The 22669-nt window shown below is 49.2% G+C and overlaps 1 protein-coding gene across 1 annotated transcript in view; it reads right to left on the bottom strand.

The window, feature by feature from the left end:
* Positions 1 to 18569, bottom strand: part of LOC144769329 (protocadherin-10-like) — a 290562-nt gene extending 271993 nt beyond the window's left edge. The window contains exon 1 of the mRNA XM_078653397.1: positions 16065 to 18569. Coding sequence (XP_078509523.1) covers positions 16065 to 18569 — 2505 coding nt within the window. The remainder of the gene's footprint in view (positions 1 to 16064) is intronic.
* Between the last annotated feature and the right edge of the window lie 4100 nt (positions 18570 to 22669).

The raw sequence follows: 22669 nt of genomic DNA, 5'->3' as shown, positions 1-22669 counted from the left end.
CATTGAGAAAGCCGTCAACAGTCAACTCGCCGCCTTCCTCGAATCCAACAAATCCCTCGACCCTTCACAGTCCGGCTTCCGAGCCAAACACAGCACCGAGACCGCCCTCATCGCAGCAACAGACGACATTCGAACCCTACTGGACAACAGAGAAACTGCTGCCCTCATCCTACTCGACCTCTCCGCAGCCTTCGACACAGTCTGTCATAACACCCTTATACAACGCCTCAGCAACGTCGGAATACAAGGAAAAGCATTGGATTGGATAATCTCGTTCCTCGCAGGAAGAACCCAGAGAGTCCGACTCCCCCCTTTTAGATCAGAGGCCACCAAAGTCATCTGTGGCACACCCCAAGGATCTTCACTCAGTCCCACCCTCTTCAACGTATACATGAGTCCCCTCGCATCCATTGCACGCCAACACAACCTCAACATTATCTCCTACGTAGACGACACCCAGTTGATCCTCTCCCTCACCAATGACCCAAACACCGCCAAAACCAACCTACACGAAGGGATGAAAGAAGTAGCCGAGTGGATGAAGAACAGCCGTTTAAAACTGAACTCGGACAAAACAGAAGTACTCGTCTTAGGTTCATCCCCCTCCGCCTGGGACGACTCATGGTGGCCACCGGCCCTGGGAACCGCACCCACACCAATGGACCACGCACGTAACCTGGGCTTCATTCTGGACTCCTCCCTCACGATGACCAGACAAGTCAACGCCGTCTCAATATCATGCTTCAACACACTACGTATGCTCAAAAAAATCTTCCGTTGAATCCCCACCGAAACAAGAAAGTCGGTCACCCATGCACTTGTCACAAGCCGACTGGACTACGGAAACACCCTTTACGCCGGAACCACAGCCAAACTACAGAAAAAACTCCAACGCATCCAAAACGCCTCAGCCAGACTCATCCTAGACATCCCCCGCCAAGATCACATTTCAGGTCACCTGAGAGACCTCCACTGGCTTCCCGTCAACAAGAGAATAACGTTCCGCCTCCTCACCCACGCACACAAAGCCCTCTACGACCTTTGACCAGAATACCTCAACACGCGCCTGTCCTTTTACACCCCCACCCGCCAACTTCGATCGCCCAATCAAGCCCTCGCCGCAGTTCCACGCATCCAAAGATCCACCATGGGGGGAAGATCCTTCTCCTACTTAGCAGCCAAGACCTGGAATTCCCTCCCCACCCACCTCCGCCTCACACAGAACCACCTCTCCTTCAGAAAACAACTAAAAGCTTGGATATTTGATAAGCAAAGCCCCCCCCCCTCCCTCAAGCGCCTTGAGACCCTCTGGGTGAGTAGTGCGCTATACAAATCTAAACTTGACTAACTTGACTTGACTACCAAGTCCGCCGAACGCACCTTGCCACCTCGTCAGCATATCAAGCAGCATAAATGCAATTTCAAAATAATGCAGGCAGGCAGTGGTAGGAGGACTTGCCATGTCTAATACAGTACCAAAGTCTTCATTTGAAAATTCCTCAGGAATCATGGTTTCACATCTGTTGAAGGTGAGAGGTGGCCTAGAGAGGGCTTCTGATGTCCAACATGATGCCAAAGGCAATCTTAGACAATAGGTCCACATTTGTGCTGGCCAAACGCAGAGAAAAGAATGAATGCTCTTGCAAAAAAATATAGAGTGTTCTTGGCTAAACGTTTCAGGCTGTAATAATCTCTGTTATTTGCTTGTTAATAGAGATCCCGATCCACTCAAGCCTTTGTCGTAATTATACAATGGAAGTTCTGGTTTTGTATCACTTCCACATGACCTCGGTTTCTGCTCCAGTATAGTCGAGATTGGACTTCAGCATCCAGTCTTGAAGGACCAGGTTGCAGTCAGTCTGAGATGGTTCACCATCCCCCTCTACAGATCCACCACTGGATGGGCATCAATCAATCAATCATTGTAAAGCGCACTACATACCAGCGAGGGTCTCAAGGCGCTGGGGGGGGGGCGCTACTGATCAAACAGCCAGGTCTTGAGTATCCTCCTGAAGGTCAGCAGGTCTTGGGTGTCGTAGGCTCAGTGGTAGGGTGTTCCATGTCTTGGCTGCGAGGTGGGAGAAGGATCTCCCACCGGTGGTTGTTCTTCGGATGCACGGGATGGTGGCGAGTGATAGGTCGGCGCAGCGTAGCTGGCGATTGTGGATGTAGAAGGAGAGCCGTCTGTTGAGGTAGGTTGGGCCGGTCTTGTGGAGTGCCTTGTGTGCGTGGGTGAGGAGCTTGAAGGATATCCTCTTGTTGACAGGGAGCCAGTGCAGGTTTCTCAGGTGGGGGGTGATGTGGCCGTGGTCGAGGATCAGTCATGCCGAGGCGTTTTGGATGTGTTGTAGTCGTTTGATGAGCTTGGTCGGGGCTTCCGCATAGAGGGTGTTTCCGTAGTCAAGTCTGCTGCTGACAAGGGCCTGGGTGACTGTCTTTCTTGTATCTGTCGGCATCCATCTGTAGATCTTGCGGAGCATGCAGAGGGTTTTGAAGCAGGAGGAGGAGACGGCGTTGACTTGCTTGGTCATTGAGAGCATTGAGTCGAGGATGATTCCAAGGTTGCGTGCGTGGTCGGTGGGTGTCGGGGCTGCTCCCAGTGCCGTCGGCCACCAGGAGTTGTCCCAGGCTGAAGGGTTGGAGCCGAGGATGAGGACCTCTGTCTTGTCCGAGTTCAGCTTCAGACGGCTGGTCTTCATCCAGTCGATGACGGCCTTCATTCCTTCGTGGAGGTTGGCTTTGGCGTGATGGGGTCCTTGGTGATGGAGAGGACCAGCTGAGTGTCATCAGCATAGGAGATTATGTTGAGGTTGTGCTGTTGGGCTATGTGTGCGAGCAGGGCCATGTAAATGTTGAACAGCATCGGGCTGAGGGAGGATCCCTGGGGTACACCGCAGATGATCTCAGAGGCTTTGGAACGGAATGGGGGAGGCGGACACTCTGGGTTTTGCCGTAGAGGAAGGAGGTGGTCCAATCCAGAGGCTTGACTCTGATCCCTGCGGCGTGGAGGCGTGCACGTAGTGTGCGGTGGCAGACGGTGTCGAAGGCGGCAGAGAGGTCTAGGAGGCTGGGTGCTGCGGTCTTGCCGTTGGCCAGCAGGGTCCTGATGTCATCGGTGGCGGCGATGAGGGCAGTCTCGGTGCTGTCATTGCTGCTGAGCCCTGACTGGTAAGGGTCCAGGATTCTGTTTTCTTCGAGGTATCGGGTTAGCTGTCTGTTGACAGTTTTCTCGATTACCTTGGCAGGGAAGGGGAGCAGAGAAATGGGCCGGAAGTTCTTGAGGTCTCTTGGGTATGCCTTAGGTTTTTTGAGTAGCGCGTTGAGCTCGGCGTGTTTCCAGATCTCTGGGAAGGTTGTGGTCTCGAGGGAGAAATTGATGACGTTGTGCAGGTGGGGTGCTATGGAGCTGCTTACTCTGTTGAAGACGTGGTGCGGGAATGGGTCTGACAGAGAGCCGGAGTGGATTGTGCGCATGGTCTTGATGGTGTCCTCGATGCTCACGCTGGCACAGGCTAGCAGGGGGTCATGGTCGATGGTGTGCGAAGGGTCTGTTATGTTGCTGTCTGTTGGGGCTATCTGGGTGTTGAAGCTGTCGTGGATGTCTGCAATCTTGCTGTGGAAGAAGGGGGCGAGGGAGTCGCGCAGTGCTTGCGTTGGTGGGATGTTGTTGGTGTTGGAGAGTTCCTTCACGATGTTGAAGAGCTCCTTGCTATTTTGTGCGTTGTTGTCGAGGCGTTCTTTGAAGGAGGTCCTCTTTGGCGCCCTGATGAGGTGGTGGTGGTTGCAGATGGCGTCCTTGTATGCTGCATGGCTGTCTGAAGTTTGTTCGCTGTGCCATTTCTTGTCTAGTTTCCAGCAGGCTTGCTTGAAGGCTAGGAGTTCTGAGGTGAACCAGCTGGTCCTCTTGCTGGTGTCTCAGTGGGGGGTTTATTCAGTGGGGCAAGGGTGTTGGCGCAGTCCTCGATCCAGTATCTAAGGCTGTGGGTAGCGTCGTCGGTATTGGAGGATTCGGTGGGTGGGCTGAGAGCGAGGTTTGCATGTAGTTGGTCTTCTGTGATTTTGCTCCAGCAGCGGTGGGGGATCTGTTGGGTGCGGTGGTGTGTGGTGGGTTTCTGGAAGGCGAAGTGGATGCAGTGGTGGTCGGTCCAGAGGAGTTCGGTGGTATGGCTGACGTGCAGGCTTGAGGAGAAGATGGGGTCGAGCATGTGGCCGGCGGAGTGGGTGGGCGTTGTGATGAGTTGCTTCAATCCGAGATTGGCGAGGTTATCGATCAAGGTGGTGGAGTTGTTGTCGTTGTTGTTCTCAAGGTGAAAGTTCAGGTCTCCGAGGAGGATGTAGTCAGTGGAGGTCAGGGCGTGCTGAGCAAGTCGGTGATGGAGACACTGAACTGGGGGCAGGGTCCGGGGGCTGGTAGATGAGGGTGCCTCTGAGGGTGGAGTTAGGGTCTGTGTGGATCTGGAAATGCATGTGTTTGGCGGTGCTGAGCGCATCGTCGGTGCTAGTCGAGCCCCTGATGCTGTTCTTGTGGATGATGGCGATTCCTCCTCTGACTCCGTTGGTGCGGTCTCTGCGGGTGATCTTGTAGCCGTCTGGGATGGCTATGGCGAACGCGGGTGCGGAGGAGTTGTTAAACCAGGTCTCTGTCAGGAAGGCAACGTCCCGGGATGTTGTGTCGAGCAGGTCCCAGAGCTCGACGGCATGCTTGCGTGCGGAGCGGATGTTCAGTAGTATGCATGGAGGTGGTTGGGGTTTTTCTTGCTGGGTGGTTCGTCGGCTCTGAGGCTGGTGTAGCTGCAGTTCCGGCAGGTGAATGGGCCGGGTGTGCGTTTCAGGGCGGCCTTGAAGCAGATGTGGCTCCATCCGGAGTTGAGTGCGTGTAGAGTGCTGGCGTCATAGTGGCGGCAGTCGTCGTGGTGGGTGCGAAGGCCAGGGGTTCTGGTGCTGGGCGAGGTCCAGACGCAGATGGGCTTGCCTTAGGCAAGCCTTCGGCGCACCAGCGGCGCGGCCGCACAGTGGCCGGCATATATGGGGAGGTGGAAGGGAGGAGCAGGAAGGAGGCGGGGCAGCGAATGGGCATCATCAACATACATCTGATAATTTTGCTATTTTCCAGGTAACTCAACAAGCAGCTTCATGAATATAAAACACAATTGTGTGGAAAGACACTACCATAGAGGTGCTTGACAGTTCAAGATGCTCAGAGAGCAGAAGTACCAATTTGAGTTGATCATTACTTTCCTCTCATCAAATAATGAGCCACTCTGACTTTGGCTTTGTTGGTGATTCCAGCTACTCCTTCCAAATTTCTCCTGCAGAAAAATTTGATCAACAATATTGAGGGCAGGCAACAACATCAGCAAAATTAGTGTTCCTTGGAAAAACTGCATCCCTTTATCCAAAAGACGATCTTTGATATCAGCGAATGTTGTTGACTACATTCCGGGTTCCAGTAAAAGGCAAGACTGTCCAGGCTTCACAGAACCTGATGAATCTCTAAGTGCCTTTACTGATTCTTGTCAACTGCAGGCTCCATCACCTTCCTCATAAGGGATAAGATGGATATGGGACAATAGCGCAATCGACTGTGCGAATATAAGGCCTTTTTATGGGGGTACTACTGCGGATATCTTTTAACAAGAAGGTACTTATGCTGACCCCATTATTTGAGGATATGAGGTTGAACGGGCCAGACATTATCTGATCTGATGGACTTTCTATGCATACAATATTTACATTTCCGTATTATATATATTTACTTATAGAGGTAAAAGGGGGTTCTTTCACAAAAAATCACCACTTTTTCTACCTTAACAGAACAATTGCTAATACTTAGCTGATTTGTGCTGTGTTAAATAACAAGGACACCCCTATCTGCCCACATGGACCAAGGTAGTATGTATCAATATAACAATTGTCCAGTAGGACTCATTCAGAAGCAGTACCTTCTTATGTGTCTTAGAAGGAACCAAGAGTTACTCAAACTTATTCATAAGATCAAAATTAATTACAAAGGAAACAAAACACAGGACTGATATAGATTGCATTTTGTAATGTGTTGACCCAACCAAGTGAAATAATTAATAAATTAAGTGATCATCGTGCAGATGATAGAGTTCTCCAATGGTGATTATATATATCAACAACAGTGTACAATTCCCAACGATTGTATGCATTAATTGATCAAATGTATGACATGGTTTGCATATGTCAGTGTGGACTTCCTTGAAGTTAAATTACATGTAACAACCAAGAGGGAGGCTTTGTTGATGTTTGACCTCGTGTGACTATTAGGGTTTTTTTAGGAAGTAGACATCTTCCTACCCGACCTATTCCAGTCAAGTGTTTTGGTGCCAGGGTGTATTCTTTAAGAACAAGCACCAATCCTCTTCATACCAAATGTGACAAAGCTGGTCCCATACAGATCAAACTATTATCAATATTGAGGCAAAAATGCCCAAATAATCATTTCAATTTATTCATCAACAAGAACGCGGTGGAGCTAATCTCACTCCATTCGGCACCATTAAATTGTGGAGACAAAGAAGGTTAAGATGGATATGGGCCAATAGTATAATCGGACAGAGGACATAAGGCCTTTTTAAGGGGGCACCACTACGGACATCTTTAAAGAAGAAGGGACTTCTCCTAACTCCATTATTTGATTCATGTTTATAGGCTATGCGATGAAACAGGACAGGAAATTCTCTGACCTGATGGACTATCTCCGCGGACAATATTTACATTTACTTAATACTTATATTTACTAATAGAGATAAAGGGGAGTTCTTTGCAAAAAACACAACTTTTCTCTGCTTTAACAGAACAATAGCTAATGCCTACCTGATTTGTGCTGCAATGTCCCAAGGCAAGACACACTCAGCCTCCCATCTGTCTGAGAGTGGCAATATGAGTACCATTTTATTAGGTAATAGGACCATCTGTTGTTTATGATATTGAGAAACAGCAGTAGCACTATTACAAACAAGTTATTATTATAATTATGATTTCATTTTGATTATTCTAGTTATTATTACCTTGAACCTTCTTTACATGTAGAAGCAATCCTTGGTTCCCTCCCACACCAGTCCCCCTGAATAAACAGCTCGCTAAGTCTTGCTCCATAGTCCAACCCACCGTGGATCCGTTGTGTTCCCACCAGTTGTTAATTTGTAAAATAATAAGTGCCTGGGCTCTCGTCTGGAGGCAACTTGCACCAGCCCAATTCTCCTGTTAGCGCTGCCCAAAACAGAACCAACTATCTACCATAAAAGTGGGGAGAGGATGTGGCTTAATGGCCAGAGCTGCCGACTTGGGAGCTAGGGAACCACGATCGAGTCTTGGCGTCGGCTCAACATCCTGCGATTCTGGGCACATCACTTAATCTCCCCGTGCCTGCCAAAAAATGAATTTCTCATTAGTTGGTGCTCATGAAAAGTGCTGATGCTAATGATTAAGTGCCGGCGCCGAGCACCTGAAACCACCGGCTCAAATTAAGCACTGCTTCCCACTGCTTTTAATGGGACTACTCCACTTCAAACCTTATTTCAAATACATAAATCTGACTGGCCCTTTCTATAAAGATCTTGCTCTGCAGCTATGCTATTCAGCAGAAGTAAGAACTGTTCATTGAATAAATTAATATATGAGTGTGTGTATACAGCTGTATTTACATCTGCGTACATTGACATAACGTAAGGTTGGAAAACAGATCAGTGGCCTGACGCGCCAGCTGCATCCCTGCACCGCTCACTCAGTCATTCATCCTTCTTACTTTAATAAAATGAGCGCCATGAATTTGTCAAAAAACATTTATTTACAAGAGAGCTGCAAGACTGTGGCAGCAGGTACTATATAAAAACATCATTAATAACACACATGTGTTTACAGTTCTCATTATCAGGCTGGAGATAAAATGTCATTTAGGGTTTTCCAGCTTTCACTATTGTTGGCATCAAGGCAGCATTGAGGGGTTGTCCGAACTCCCAAAAGGAAGTCACATACAAAGTCTCAGCAATTAACAAAAATGAACCCCCTATTCAGAAATGTACATCAAACTGCAAGAATCAGACACAATGAAAACACACTGTACATCATTTCCAGACCCTTAACATGTTTGTTGTATTTGGGAGGTTGCTACAGAGATGCGCAGCTGGGCCGCCCAGGGATCCCCAGGATACTTTTATGGAATGTTGCGAAGGTGTGCAGATTACTGGAGAGTTCACTATATTTTCACCCATCATTTGCAATTGGAAATAAGAAGATAGTTTGTTTGGTTCATGCACCAGTTGAGGATATCCCTGTGTAAATGTTCTGTTGGGACCAGGTTTTAAAACCAGGGAAGGCGATCTCAAACTATAACTGAGAAGAAGTAACACACCCTGTGTCATCTCGATCTGCAGAAAATACAAGTCGGGATATAAGGCACATGTTGAAAAGATCTGGCTACAGCCTGCAGATCACTCTCCGAATCCAAGTAGTGTTGACACTACCAGTGAGGGCAGTTGATTAAGCTTTTATTGTTCAAGTACCTAAAATCATTACAATATACTATCAATATTAAAAGAAAGAGAGTTAAAATCCCATGCATTTTACTACAACCTGGATGGGCATTAACACCTTCGGTGCTCATGACGAGCTCAGCTCGTCATGGTCCGGGGTACGCTCAGGTGCGGGGAGAATTCCCCTGCTGTGCTGAGTGTTCCACGGGAGCCAATGCACCTGTGACGAGCTCAGCTCGTCATGAGCACAGGAGCGCCGTGGCTCATGACGAGCTGAGCTCGTCATGAGCATGCGGGCGCTGTGCGCGCCCCCCTCCCCCCAGCACAGCGGGGGAATAACCCCCGCAGCGAAGGGGTTAAACCTTAAAACTAATATCACAATTTGGTTATAAAGTACAAGTGCAAATGCATTAGAGTTAAAAGGGAGGTTTGTCCGAGACTCTCTTGCTTGCTAGCCATCTGGTTTCTTTTTGTGGCTCTATTTTCAGTGACAGTGCGGCTCGAATTGATTCTATAAATTCCCTAAGCTGCACAACTATTTGAGCTGTATGGGAAGAGAAACACAAGTCTGAGACTTCTCTGCATCGTACAAGACCTTGGGCTCTGCAGATAGGAAGAACTAGTCTGTGCCTCTCGCTGGCTAACTTAGGACAACAGCACAGCAGATGGAGCCAGGATTCCTGATGGTAATTACAGAGTCGACATGTGGCTAAATTGTCCTGCCGGGCCCAACCTTGATTAAAGTCCACAATGGGCATTGCAAGAAGTCTTGTGTAGGTGATATGTTTTCGGGCTGGGACTGTCAGTGCTTGCTCGAAATAAGGCTGTGGTTTTCCCACTATGTAGGAGGCGGCCAGTGATGAGAAATTGGATTGATGGTGTAAGCTTTCCAGATCTCTTTCATGTGATATTTTCTTAGCCTGTCTGTTCACTGCTCTTTTCCATGCAACTACTGGAATGTTTGAATTGTCCAAGTTTTGCACATCAATTGCTAACTATTTTGTGGCTGCTGTCAACTGCACCTATCCTAGGGATCCACTTTCTTCGTAGATTGGTTTAATTTGCGATTTCAAAGATGTTGCTACTACCAGTGAGGGATACACGCTTTCTATACTTGTCACAACCCATAGGTCTGCTGATTGAGTTCAAGCACCTGTTGCAGAAATTTGTGTGTAATTTATTTAAAGTGACAGACCGTAACAGGGTATAATAGTAAAATAGATAGCACTGCTTATACACCCCTCCCTCTAGGCAGCGAGGAACACAGCGTGGAAGGGTAAGGCACAGGCCTCAGAGGTCTTTTTGCAAAATATAGATCGAAGGTTTAAATCCAAGTAAAATCAATGGTGCCTAGTTTTGAAATTGACACGAAAACATCCTGCTACATCCACATTTCTACAGCTATGAGTGTAACTTGATCATTTAGCGTCCCTGTTGCAGATGCCCAGTGTAGCATTGCAATCATAGGTTTGAATTGATGTGGGCGAACTCATCATACCCATAGCACCTGCGCATTCATCGGTCCCTTGTGTGTGTCGTGTAGTTTGGGGCCCAATGGTCTGCAAGATGAATAGCGACCATAGCCTCTGTTTCCCTGGTGGAAGGCAGCACCCCATATTTAGAGACCGCCCACCAGGCAGACAACAGTCTCTGTGCCACCAGTTGGGCTGCAGCAGCACCCCGTTGAAGGCACTGAAGCTTTGCCAAAAGGGCGCCATTTTGATGCACCCACTTGGCAACGTTTTTGTTTTTATTATCAAACTTCCTAAGTAGGGTTGTATTGAAAAACAAAACATCAGTGGGCCTGGCATGCTGGGAGTTTTCTCACAGAGCATATCAGTCATTTCTTTTGTTTTCTGTTCAGGGCTTCCAGCTTATCCCTGGCTCCTAAACAGGGGAAATGCGTGTCATAACAACCCAGCCAAACCGGATGGAATCTAGACTGCTAGACCAGTCACCGATTGGCTGTTGCTCAACCAGTGAGTCAGCTGAGACTAGGAGGCTGAAAAGGCCCACCGCTGAACGGGTGGAGGGGTGCCCTCCAGTTTGGGGGGACACCTGCTGCTTTTGGGCAGACGCCCCTCATTCACTAAATGTTTTAATTGCTTCCTTAGTTGACTAATGTACTTTCTCATGGGACAGTTTAAACCTACCAGTTACGAGTTTAATTCGTTGTAGCAATGACTTATCTGCCAGTCCTCACAGGGTCGATAAACTGGGGGTCATTAAACTGGGTGACAGCGCCTCTTGTGGACAACACATGAAGGACACCAGTTTGTGGTCTGCTCTATATAGACTGTTAAATAACAATACCCATGATTTACAAAATTAAATCAAGTTCCTCCGTGCACCTCACCGGGGAATTCAGTTTTTAAATTATTTAGGAAACAACTATTGCAGTCGTACAAATAGTTTACATACAGCATTGCACAACACAGTACATTTAGAAAGAGAAAATTAATTGACAATCAAATAGAGTTTAAAACACTATGGTACGCCTTTCCCAGTTCTTAGTTGCCCAGACTAAAAAAGATAGCATGGCAGTTCAGCAAACGCTAGAAGTCCCACATGATGCAAAAGGAATGCTCAGGGCCCCTCTTTTAAGCCCCCCGCCCTCCTTTTCTCTGGTGCATCCAGCCATCACCTTGAACGACAGAGAAGTTCGGCTTCACACATACATTAATAGGAAACGTGTGAGATAACAGAGCTGCTTCACTCAGTGTTCCTGTGGCGCGGCCGTCTAGTCATCTGATGTCTATTTCTGCACGCCATCGGGTGGCTGCCCTGTTTCTTGCTTTAGAATCTTTGAAACGAAGCTGCCACCCACGGCACACGCTGCCAACAGTCCTCGGGTGTCGGTACCAGCTCTGTTGGCTCTGTGCTTCACCTTGGTCTGCTCTGAATCCTTGCACCGCAGACTGGTCGCTTTTAAATGGTCTGGGTTGAAACCCTAACCACGAGACTGGGGTGACTGTTGTGTGTATTGCTTTATTTTGGGGTGCTGAGGAGGGCTGCAAATCGCTTTTGGGTGACCACGTCACAGCTCTGGACAAATTACCACACAATCAGATGAAAGTGGTATACCATAACCTAAAGTAAGGGCTAATCCCATTTATCCAAGCATGATTCCAGTGGGGTAAAGGCCTCGTAGAAAAGGCAGCTAAGCCTACTTGGGTGGCTTGCAAGGTGGAAACAAGTCAGTTCTAGGCAGCTGGCTGACTAGTTCCGGGTCAAAACACGAGAAATGGACGCTAGCTGTAGGGAGAGAGCTATGCCTGCCTCCCTGCTTAAGAAGACGTGCCTGTCCGCTTCCTCAAAGGTGCCTGCCCTCGTGAGGAAGTGCTTGTCTGCCTGCTCATGAACAGGTGGGTTTTTATGACCTGCTGAGTTTGAGAAAGTAACTTTCCAGTCAGACAGGCAGCGGCAGAGACGTGCCTTGCACACGAAGGAACCTTTCTTCAAATTTCGTGTATGAGTAATTTACCCTTCTGCATGGTAACAATAGGCAAACGGTTTTGTGGATGAGACAAAGTATGATGCCTTATTGAGCTGGAAAGCTTGTATTATCTGAGTTCGGAGAATGCAGTAGAGACCCAAGTTATCTTAATAGAAAAACTGTTCTCTTGCACCTGCTCAGTCAACCTTCTGACTAATATTTTGGTGTTCGATCGGTGTATATAGATTCGGACATACAGAGATGAGATCACCTCCGCTTTACAAGTTAACCCTCTGGCGCCACCTAGCGGCCGGAGCTGCGAACGTGCCACCCTCGAGTGTTTTTCCCCTCCTTTGACAATATTTCAGTATTATTGTAATAGCTGTCGGGCAGAGCCGTGGTGGCTTTGGGAAATGAGATAATAGCAGGCGATCTCATACAAGGCAATGAGACGTTTCTGTGACAACCGCAAGAAAACCGTCTGCCTTTCCTCTCACCGCTGTAATCAACACAAAAGAACCCCATTCCACGGAATTAAAAAGAACCAATAACAGCGAGAGGGTCAAGGATGTAATTGGTATTTCTTAGAAACGATGCTCTGCCTGGCAGAGCCGGCATCACTTTATTTTATTTCATTTTTTTCACGCTTTGATACTATCAGCGTGCGCAGATGCAATTATCTGGTCGCAGACAAACAATGCTTGAGAGACAACAACAGCCTACTTAAACGCGCCCAATAAGGGACCGAAATTCCTCCCACCTTCGGGTAAAGCGCCCTCCCTGACGGTGTTATGAAAGGTAAAAAGGTTTCCCCCACCATAAATAACAGCAACTTGGAAGTTGTCAGGCTTGGGCGCATCTTGGCTCTGCGAGCCACGCGCTTCAGGCTCTTTACCAGCAATGGCACGATTTTTTTTTGGGGGGGGGGGGGGGGGGTAGGGGGCGGAGAGGGGGTGGCAATAGATTGCAATGGGAGCTCAGTGCTGTCCTTTGCCTGTGCTTTTTTCAAAGCAGGCGCGGTAATGGGTTTCAGGAGACGGAATAAAAGCCGGTATTACCGGACCAGCAAAATTAAAGCCAGCCACTGCCTTCCCTGGGCTCTCTCGTAATTAAAAATAGCGGGGGGCTTATAGAAAAATAGCTCAACCAGTAAATGGCGCGCTCGAGGGTTCCCTCCGTCCAACGGAAGTGCGCCGCAGATCGCATTTTGTTAAAGTTGTTTGTGATTTCCTGAGCCCAGGAATTTAAGTAATGCAGTTTAGAATTCCCCTTTTTCACCAACACAGGAGGATTTTACGGAAGTCAGAGTTTCCCAGACTGCTACAGACCTTATTCCAAGTACCTTTAGACTGGGTACATAGCTCGGTGGGTTCGGGCATCTATGCCAGTGATCGCTGTTCATCCTTTAATCTCGAATCAATGGCTCAGCCTTTCATCTACCTTAAGTGTATCCAACGAGTACACTGTACTCATATAGCGCCTATATTTACAAAGATAGGAAACACCAATAACGATATTAAAAGAAATATTCCTATGAGAGGAAGAGAGGACCAGTAGAAATGGAGACTTCTCACCACAGGAAACTTTGGATCTAATAAGATAGGTCCTGCGGTGGTGTAGAACCATCCGAATGAAATCTGGAGTGGCCACAACACCGTGAGCAGTGTTTCCACTGAAACATAGAAGTGCTGGTACTCCTTCTCCCAAGGCACCTGTTTGCTACTGAGAAGTGCTGGTACTCTCCAGTAATGCAATGCACCAATGCTCAGAAGTGTAGGCTCTCTCCCTTGCAAATGTAGGAAGTGTAGGTACTCTCCCTTGCAAATGTAAGAAGTGTAGCCACCCTCCCTTGCAAATATAAGAAGTGTTGGCACTCTCCCTTGCAAATGTAAGAAGTGTCAGTACTCTCCCTTGCAAATGTAAGAAGTGTTGATACTCTCCCTTGCAAATGTAAGAAGTGTAGGCACTCTCCCTTGCAAATGTAAAAAGTGTAGGCACTCTCCCTTGCAAATGTAAAAAGTTTAGGCACTCTCCCTTGCAAATGTAAGAAGTGTAGGATCTCTCCCTTGCAAATGTAAGAAGTATTGGCACTCTCCCTTGCAAATGTAAGAAGTGTCAGTACTCTCCCTTGCAAATGTAAGAAGTGTTGATACTCTCCCTTGCAAATGTAAGAAGTGTAGGCACTCTCCCATGCAAATGTAAGAAGTGTAGGCACTCTCCCATGCAAATGTAAGAAATGTCGGTACTCTCCCTTCCAAATCTAAGAAGTGTAGGCACTCTCCCTTGCAAATGTAAGAAGTGTAGGCACTCTCCTTTGCAAATGTAAGAAGTGTTGGTACTCTCCCTTGCAAATGTAAGAAGTGTAGGCACTCTCCATTGCAAATGTAAGAAGTGTCGATATTCTCCCTTGCAAATGTAAGAAGTGTCGGTACTCTCCCTTGCAAATGTAAGAAGTGTTGGCACTCTCCTTTGCAAATGTAAGAAGTTTTGGTACTCTCCCTTGCAAATGTAAGAAGTGTAGGCACTCTCCATTGCAAATGTAAGAAGTGTCGATACTCTCCCTTGCAAAATGTAAGAAGTGTTGGTACTCTCCTTTGCAAATGTAAGAAGTGTAGGCACTCTCCCTTGCAAGTGTAAGAAGTGTAGGCACTCTCCCTTGCAAATGTAAGAAGTGTTGGTACTCTCCCTTGCAAATGTAAGAACTGTAGGCACTCTCCCTTCCAAATGTAAGAAGTGTTGGTACTCTCCCTTGCAAATGTAAAAAGTGCAGGCACTCTCCTTTGCAAATGTAAGAAGTGTTGGTACTCTCCCTTGCAAATGTAAGAAATGTCGGTACTTAGTACCCGAAAGTACCTCCTCATTTAGGAGCAAAACATCGACAGCTGAGTATGTGTACATTTTCCATACCTAATTGCACTTCTGTGTACCTCGACAATACGTGCAAGGTAAGTGTGTGTGGGGTTGAAGATAGCAAATCTATAGTTACCAATGTGCACTTACCATCCTGATAGTTTGGATTTCAGTATTTTGGTCACGATATTGTGGCCACTCCATATCCCACTCCATATCCCATCATGGATATTCCGGACCATTCCTTGTGTAAACAAATCCATTCCCATTTCACATAGCAACAGAATTGAATCCCTCCCCAGACAGTGGCGTAGCTAGGGCGAGGGGCGTGCTCCGCCCCAGGCCGCACTTTTTTGGGGCGGCAACACTTTGTGAGGTGAGCAATTTGGGCAAGCACAGGGTAAGTGTTTTTTTATGTTATTGGCCCTCGTCGTTTGCTGTTGGCTGCTCCCCCCATGCTCTTACCTGCCCCGGCTGCCACTGGGCGGCAAACTCAAAGCTCTAGCTACGCCACTGTTCCCAGACTTTCATCCTCCTGGCTTTAATGAAATGAGCACAACAGTATTAGCACATTTTTTTTCACAGCGCTGTAAAGGCATTCACTTGTATAAAGAGTGCTATATATAATTAACCACACTAAAATCATTATTTATACAAAAATTAAGAGTCGTGGTAATCATCATTCGAGGCAACGTGCCTACTACTTCTTTTGGTCGCAGGTTTCATTCTCTCACTCAGCCCTCCATCCGTCATTTGTAGGAAAATTATAACTCCAGGCATTTACCAAGTCTGTGGCAACAATCACTAGAGTTTGTATAAAAAAGTGGAATGAGAGGGGTGGGGGAGGGGTGGTGTTTCCCAGGCAGGCAAAGAGACTCACACACATGTTTTACCCTGTCCACTGATTCTATAGTGCCAAGAAGCCTTTAGGTGTACTCTCTGCTGCACAAATCCCATCAAAAGGAATAGAGGTCAGTGGGTCAATGGGCCTACTGCATAGATTTTCTTCGAACCTATTTTTTAGGTTCGAATCACCTGCTTAACCTTTCATTCTTGTGGAAATGATGAAATGAGTACCATAAAAGTGAAGTATTAGTTGCCCCTGGAATTGGCAGACAAGCAGCAACAGGTCGCAAAAATGTAAAGATTAGGAGTTGAGGGAAAGGAGGGAGTGCCAGGGGTCAAACAACTATCCAACAGGTGTTAATTTGAAAACATTCATGTTTTTAAAACATCTTAGTGCGCAGGGGCCTGTGCAGGTAGGTGCCAGGGATGGTTACCTCGTTGGCGGCGTTGATGTTGGCGTTGTTGACGGCCTGGTGCTTCTGGGCCTTCTCGGGCTTCTCCTCGTTGTTCTGTGGGGTGAGCGGGCTGTAGGGCTTCAGGAACATGAAGTCACTCTTGGCGGACTCGGGGGTCAGGCAGACTTTGTAGCAGTAGTTCTGGGGCCCCCCGGGCCCGGTTTCGCTGCAGCCGGTCTGCACCTTGTTCCCGGCTGAGATCTGCAGGTTGATGTTGGAGTGGTCGAAGTCCTCCTGGGAGGCGCTGGTCCTCTCGCAGTCGCAGCAGGAGGCCAGGGGCTGCGGGCAGCAGTAGGTCGGGGGGAAATGCCCGTCCTTGTGGCACTTGATGGCTGCCAGGACAATGATGGCCACCAGGAAGGTGAAGGAGACGCAGCCCAGGGAGATGATGAGGTAGAGGGTCAGGTTGGAGGGGGTCGGGTCAGAGTTGAGGGTGAGGTCTCCAAACTCGGACAGCGTCTCGGGCAGGCTGTCCACCACTGACAGGAGGATGGAGACGGTGGCGGACAGCGGGGGCTGCCCCCCATCCCGCACCAGGACCACCAGGTGCTGCCGGGTGGCGTCCCGCTCCGTCAGGGCCCGGATGGTCCGCAGCTCGCCCGTGTAGAGAGCCACGCTGAAGAGCCCGGGCTCCGTGGCCTGCACGATCTGGTAGGAAAGGCGCGAGTTCTGGCCCGAGTCCGCGTCCAGCGCAGAGACCCGCCCCACCAGGTACCCCGGGTCCGCGGACCTGGGCAGGATGTCGGTGGCCACACTCCCGTTGCTGGGCAGGGGGGAGATGATCACCGGGGGGTTGTCGTTCTGGTCCAGGATGTAGACGTTGACCGTCACGTTGCTGCTCAGCGGGGGGAAGCCGGCGTCCTGCGCCTGGACCCGGATCTGGAAGTTGCGGATGCGCTCGAAGTCGAAGGAGCGCAGGGCGTAGATGTTGCCGCTGTCCGAGTTGATGGAGACGTAGGTGGAGACGGGCATGCCCTGGATCTGCCCCTCCACGATGGAGTAGGACAGGTAGGCGTTCTGCTGGCCGTCCGGGTCCAGGGCGCTGACCGAGCAGATGGACGCCCCCGGGGGGTTGTTCTCGGGCACGTACACGGTGTAGGTGGGCTGCACGAAGGTGGGCGCGTTGTCGTTGACGTCCGTCACCTGCACGGTGAGGGTCTTCCTGGTCGTCAGGGGCGGCGAGCCGAAGTCCCGGGCGCTGATGGACACGTTGTACTCGGGCACCGTCTCCCGGTCCAGGGGCCCGTCCGTCACCAGCGTGTAGTAGTTCTGGTAGGAGGGGTGCAGTCGGAAGGGGATGCCCCCAGGGATCTGGCAGTCCACCCTCCCGTTGTCCCCGGAGTCCCGGTCCAGCACGCTGATGACCGCGATGACGGTCCCCGGGGGCGCGTCCTCCATCACCGGGGTGGACACGGAGGTGAGCAGCACTTCGGGCGCGTTGTCGTTGACGTCCAGCAGGTCCACCAGCACCCGGCAGTGCACGGCCACGGCTGAGGGCCCGCGGTCCTTGGCCTGCACGTACAGCTCGTAGAGGGTGGCCTTCTCGTAGTCCAGCACGCCCTTCACCCTCACCTGCCCGCTGCGGGGCTCCACCAGGAAGAGGTCCCGCACCCTCTGGGGGGCGTGCCCGCTGAAGGAGTACTCCACCTCGCCGTTGGGGCCCTCGTCCAGGTCGGTGGCGTTCAGCTTGATGACCATGGTGCCCCGGGGCGCGTTCTCCCTCAGGCTGACCCGGTAGGAGGGCCGGTCGAAGGTGGGCACGTTGTCGTTGGCGTCCAGGACGCTGACGGTGATGAGCGCCGTCCCGGAGCGCTCGGGCAGCCCCCCGTCCACGGCGGTGAGGAGCACACGGTGCGTCCGCTGGCGCTCGCGGTCCAGGGCGCGCTCCAGTACCAGCTCCGCGAACTTGCTGCCGTCGGTGCGCGTCTGCACCTCCAGCGAGAAGAAGGAGTTGGGGCTCAGCCGGTAGGTGCGCAGCGAGTTGTTGCCCACGTCCGGGTCCTGGGCGCTCTCCAGCGGGAAGCGGGCCCCTGGGGCGGCCAGCTCGGTGACCTCCAGCACATAGTCGTGCCAGGGGAAGCTGGGCGCGTTGTCGTTGATGTCCAGCACCTCCACCTCCACGCGGTACAGCTCCAGCGGGTTCTCCAGGACCACCTGCAGGTGCAGGGCGCAGGGCCCGCCGCCCAGCTCGCAAACTTCCTCGCGGTCGATCTTCTCGTTGATGAAGAGGATGCCGTTCTCCAGGTTGACCTCCAGGTGCTGCCGGCTGCCCGCCCCGGGCACGATCCGGAAGCGCCGGGAGCCCAGCTGAGCCACGTCCAGCCCCAGGTCCTCGGCGATGTTCCCCACGAAGGCGCCGTGCTCCAGCTCCTCGGGCACCGAGTAGCGGATCTGTGCCCCCGCCGGGCACCAGCAGCAGCAGCAGGTGAGGAGGACCAGCAGGACCCGCCTGGCACCAGCCCACCTCCTCAGCAGGGAGGACATGGCAGCGTCTGGGAAGTGCGGAGCTTCGGAGGAGAGCGGGCAGCAACCTGAGGATCGGGCGCGCCTCTCCCCCTGGCAGACGGGAGAACAACACTTCCCAAAATCTCCGCTAAGGCATTGTAATGGGAAGAGGGTGAGGGGGAGGTATGATGGATAATAGGAACCAGACAGAGAAGGGAAAAGTATGACAAACAGAGAGGGTGAAGAAGGACGAGAAAGGAGAAAAGGAAGAAGGAAAGTCGAAAAGAAGCTGGAGTCGAGGGCTAGCGGAGGCGAAGAAGAATGGAGAGAAAGAATAACAAGAGGAAAGTAGAAGTGAACGAATGAGGTAGAGGCGGGGCGTCCAGGAAGAAACACCAAGCAGATGTGGAAAGATGGGGAAAAGAAAAATCAAAGGAAGAAAGGAGCGCGAGAGCAGAAAGAACAGGAGAAAGGAACTAGAATAAACTCTGAAAGATTAAAGGAATGATGCTCGTAAATGAAGGAGGAGAGAAGGAAGAGAGGAAGACAAGAAAGGGGGAGAGGCGGGGGCAGCTGGGGGCAGCAGAGCTTCCGTCGAGGGCAGTCTCTCTCCCAGGAGCTGCCAGTAAATGTCTCACCACTTGGGCAGCTTTTAATACTTTGATTTCCAACTCTTGCAGACACGGCGCGGGGAGGGGGTGCGAGGGCACATTTCAGCACTGCATTGGTGGACAGAGATAGAGAGGGGAGCGAGCGCGCGGCAATTAAAGCTGGAATTGGTTAACCCTTTCCCAACCGCGGGCAGGGACAGGAGCGGAGATAGAGGGCTGGAGGGGAGAGTGTGTGCAATCAGCGTGAGAGGGAGGAGATGGGCAGATAGGGGAGACATGGGAACTAATTGCTCGGAGGGGAGAGCGGGGAGAATGAAAATGAGCGCGGGTGACAATCCAAGGAGAGGGACTGGCACACAAGCACCGGCGGAATCTTAATTGGGGGAAATAGAAGGCTGCGACGGGAGGGGCAAAATACACGGGGGGGGCAAGGCACGTGAACGGAACTTCCAGGTAAGAGAAGCGAGGGTAGATGAGGAATGAAGGAGGGATGGGCGATGCAAAGGGTAGACATTAGGGAAGATAGTAAGATGTTGGGGGGGGATGGAAGACAAGAAGGCAGAAGGAAAGAATGAACGTATGAAGGACGATAGGGAGGAACTGAAGTGTAAAATAAAGGAAGAAAGTCGGAGGCAAGGTAAAAGGAAGGAAGGAAGGTAGGTAGGGTATAACTTGGGGTAAAGTTGGAAGTAAGGAAACCAGAGGGGAGGTGAAGGGAAGGGAAGAATGAAAGAGACGAAGGAAGGTAAAACGAGGAAATGAAGAAAAGAGGAAGGATAGAAACAGAATAAGGGGAGAACTAAAGGGATGGTTAAAAAGAGTGCACGTGAAAGGGAATGATGGAAGGCAAGAAGGGAGGAAGGAAGGAAAGGGAGGAAGGTCTATCTTAAGGAAGATGTAAAGAGAGGGAGGACCAGATTGGAAAGAAGAATTAAGGGCAGAAAATAGGCGAAAGGGCAGAAGAATAGAATAAATAAATGATGGAGCAAAGGTAAAAGGGGGCTAGAATGAAGTAAACAGAAATGAAGGAGCGAGAGAATAAGGGAGGGGATGAAGGAATTAATGTGGAGAGGGCACGAGGAAGGGAATACAAGTAGGCTAGAAAGGAAGGAAGGAAAATTAGAAATTAGGGAGGAAGTAAGGGGAAATTTTGAAGTAGGGTGAAGTTAAGGAAATAGGGGAAGGACGAGAGTAAAGAGAGACTAAGGGGGAATGGAAGAATGAATGAAAAGAGAATGTAAGGAAAGGAATGAAAGCAGACAGAAAGTAATGAATGAATGAACAGAGGAAAGAAGAAAGGAAGGAAATGGAATAGAGGGAGAAGGGAAATAGGACAATCAAATGAGAGAGGAATGGAGGAAAAAAGAAGTCTGGAAGAGAGAAGAAAAGAAGGATTGGTAGATGGAAGGAAAAGCATAGAAAAGACAAATATTAGAAAGACGAGGAAAGCAGGATGTGCGAAAGAAAGCAGGATCAGGAGAAAAGAAGAATCTAAGAGCAGACAGAAGGTTATAAGAAAGGTGTGGAGGAAAAGGAAGAACAGGAGAACGGAAGAAGGGAGAAAAGTAGAGTGAGGAAGAATGAAAAGAAGGTGAGGAGTAGGATAGAGGAATAAATATAAGGCGTAAGGAAGAGAGAAACAGATGGGCAGGTAGAAGGAACCAGGAAATAAGGGAGAGAGATATAGAAGGAAGAAAGGAAAGGAGGTACATACAGTGGAAGGCAGATATTAAGGAATTCAGAGAATGGGTTGAGAAAGTGAGTGAACAAAGGAGATTGTAGGAAAGGGTAGAACATGAAGAAAGTAAGGGAAAGAGAGGATAAAAGTGAGGAACTCAGGAAGAGCAACTAAGAGGTCAGAAAGGAGAGAATAAAGTGAGATAGAATATATTTTGGATTGACAAGTGGAAGAGAAGACTAAGGGAAGATGAAAGGAGAGGTCAAAGTGAGGGCGTGATAAAGGGAGGAATAGATAGGTGATGAGAGGAAGAAACTGTGAGAAGGAACGAGAAAGGACATAAGATAAGAAGAAGAATCGAAAACATTTGGGAAGGAAGAAAAGACATAAGTGAAAAAGAGAGAACACGCAATAGAACGGATCAGTAAATAATGGAAGGGATTTAGAATATAAAGATGGGGTGGACGACAGAGAGGAAGAAGGCAGGAAGGGTGGGATTAAGGGAACAGGAAGTGATTTAAGAAATAGCAAGTAAGGTAAACACAAAGGTCGGAAGGAAGAGTGGAAGAAAGGATGGCCAAGAAGATGGTCGATGGTTGAACGGTAGATGTTTATATGGATGTTGATTGGTTGGATGGATTGATGACAAGTGTTAGGGTTAATGAATAGGTGATGATGAACAAACGTACAGTTGATGGGTGGGATGATGATGTATAGATTACAAGTAGATGGATGAGTGAATGAATGGGTGGATGGATAGATTGATCGCTGAGTGGATAGATGGATGATGACATCCATCTGATGGATGAATGATGAGTGAATGGATAGACTGGCGATGAGTGAGGGGATTGACAGATGAGTCGATGGAGGCATATGTAAGGTTATGGACCAGTGATGATAAGAGTACTGCCTGAATTGTCTTGATGCTGGTAGATTAATAAGTGGATGATGAGTGAATGAATGTACAGATTTATAAGTAGGTTGAAGATGTATACATTCTAAGTGAATGGATGGGTGGGTGAATGAGTGGGTGGATGGGCAAATGTATGAATGAGTGTGTGGTGGGTGGATGGGTGAATGATGAATGAATGGATGGACTGGTGATGAGCAGTGTGATCAATTGATGAATGGTGAGAGAAAGGATAGACTGGTGATGAGTGAGGGGATTGACAGATGAGTCGATGCAGGCATAGGTAAGGGATGGACCGGTAATGATAAGTGTACTGACTGCATTGTCTTGATTCTGGTAGATTAATAAGTGGACGATGAGTGAATGAATGTACAGATTTATAAGTAGGTTGAAGATGTATACATTCTAAGTGAATGGATGGGTGGGTGACTGAGTGGGTGGATGGAAAAATGTATGAATGAGTGTGTGGTGGGTGGATGGATGGGTGAATGATGAATGAATGGATGGACTGGTGATGAGCAGTGTGATCAATTGATGAATGGTGAGTGAAAGGATAGACTGGTGATGAGTGAGGGGATTGACAGATGAGTCGATGCAGGCATAGGTAAGGGATGGACCGGTGATGATAAGAGTATTGACTGCATTGTCTTGATGCTGGTAGATTAATAAGTGGACAATGAGTGAATGAATGTACAGATTTATAAGTAGGTTGAAGATGTATACATTCTAAGTGAATGGATGGGTGGGTGCATGAGTGGGTGGATGGGCAGATGTATGAATGAGTGTCTCGTGGGTGAATGATGAGTGATTGGATGGACTGGTGATGAGCAGGGGGATCAATTGATGAATGGTGAGTGGAAGGATAGACAGTAAGGGATGAAAAGATAAGTTTATGGATTGGATGGAACCATAGATGGATGGAGGATTTTGCCCCGGTAGA

Source organism: Lissotriton helveticus, chromosome 7 (assembly GCF_964261635.1).
Source record: "Lissotriton helveticus chromosome 7, aLisHel1.1, whole genome shotgun sequence".
NCBI classification, from domain to species: domain Eukaryota; kingdom Metazoa; phylum Chordata; class Amphibia; order Caudata; family Salamandridae; genus Lissotriton; species Lissotriton helveticus.
The sequence above is the reverse complement of the archived record's forward strand: the minus strand, read 5'-3'. Positions and strand labels throughout refer to the sequence as shown.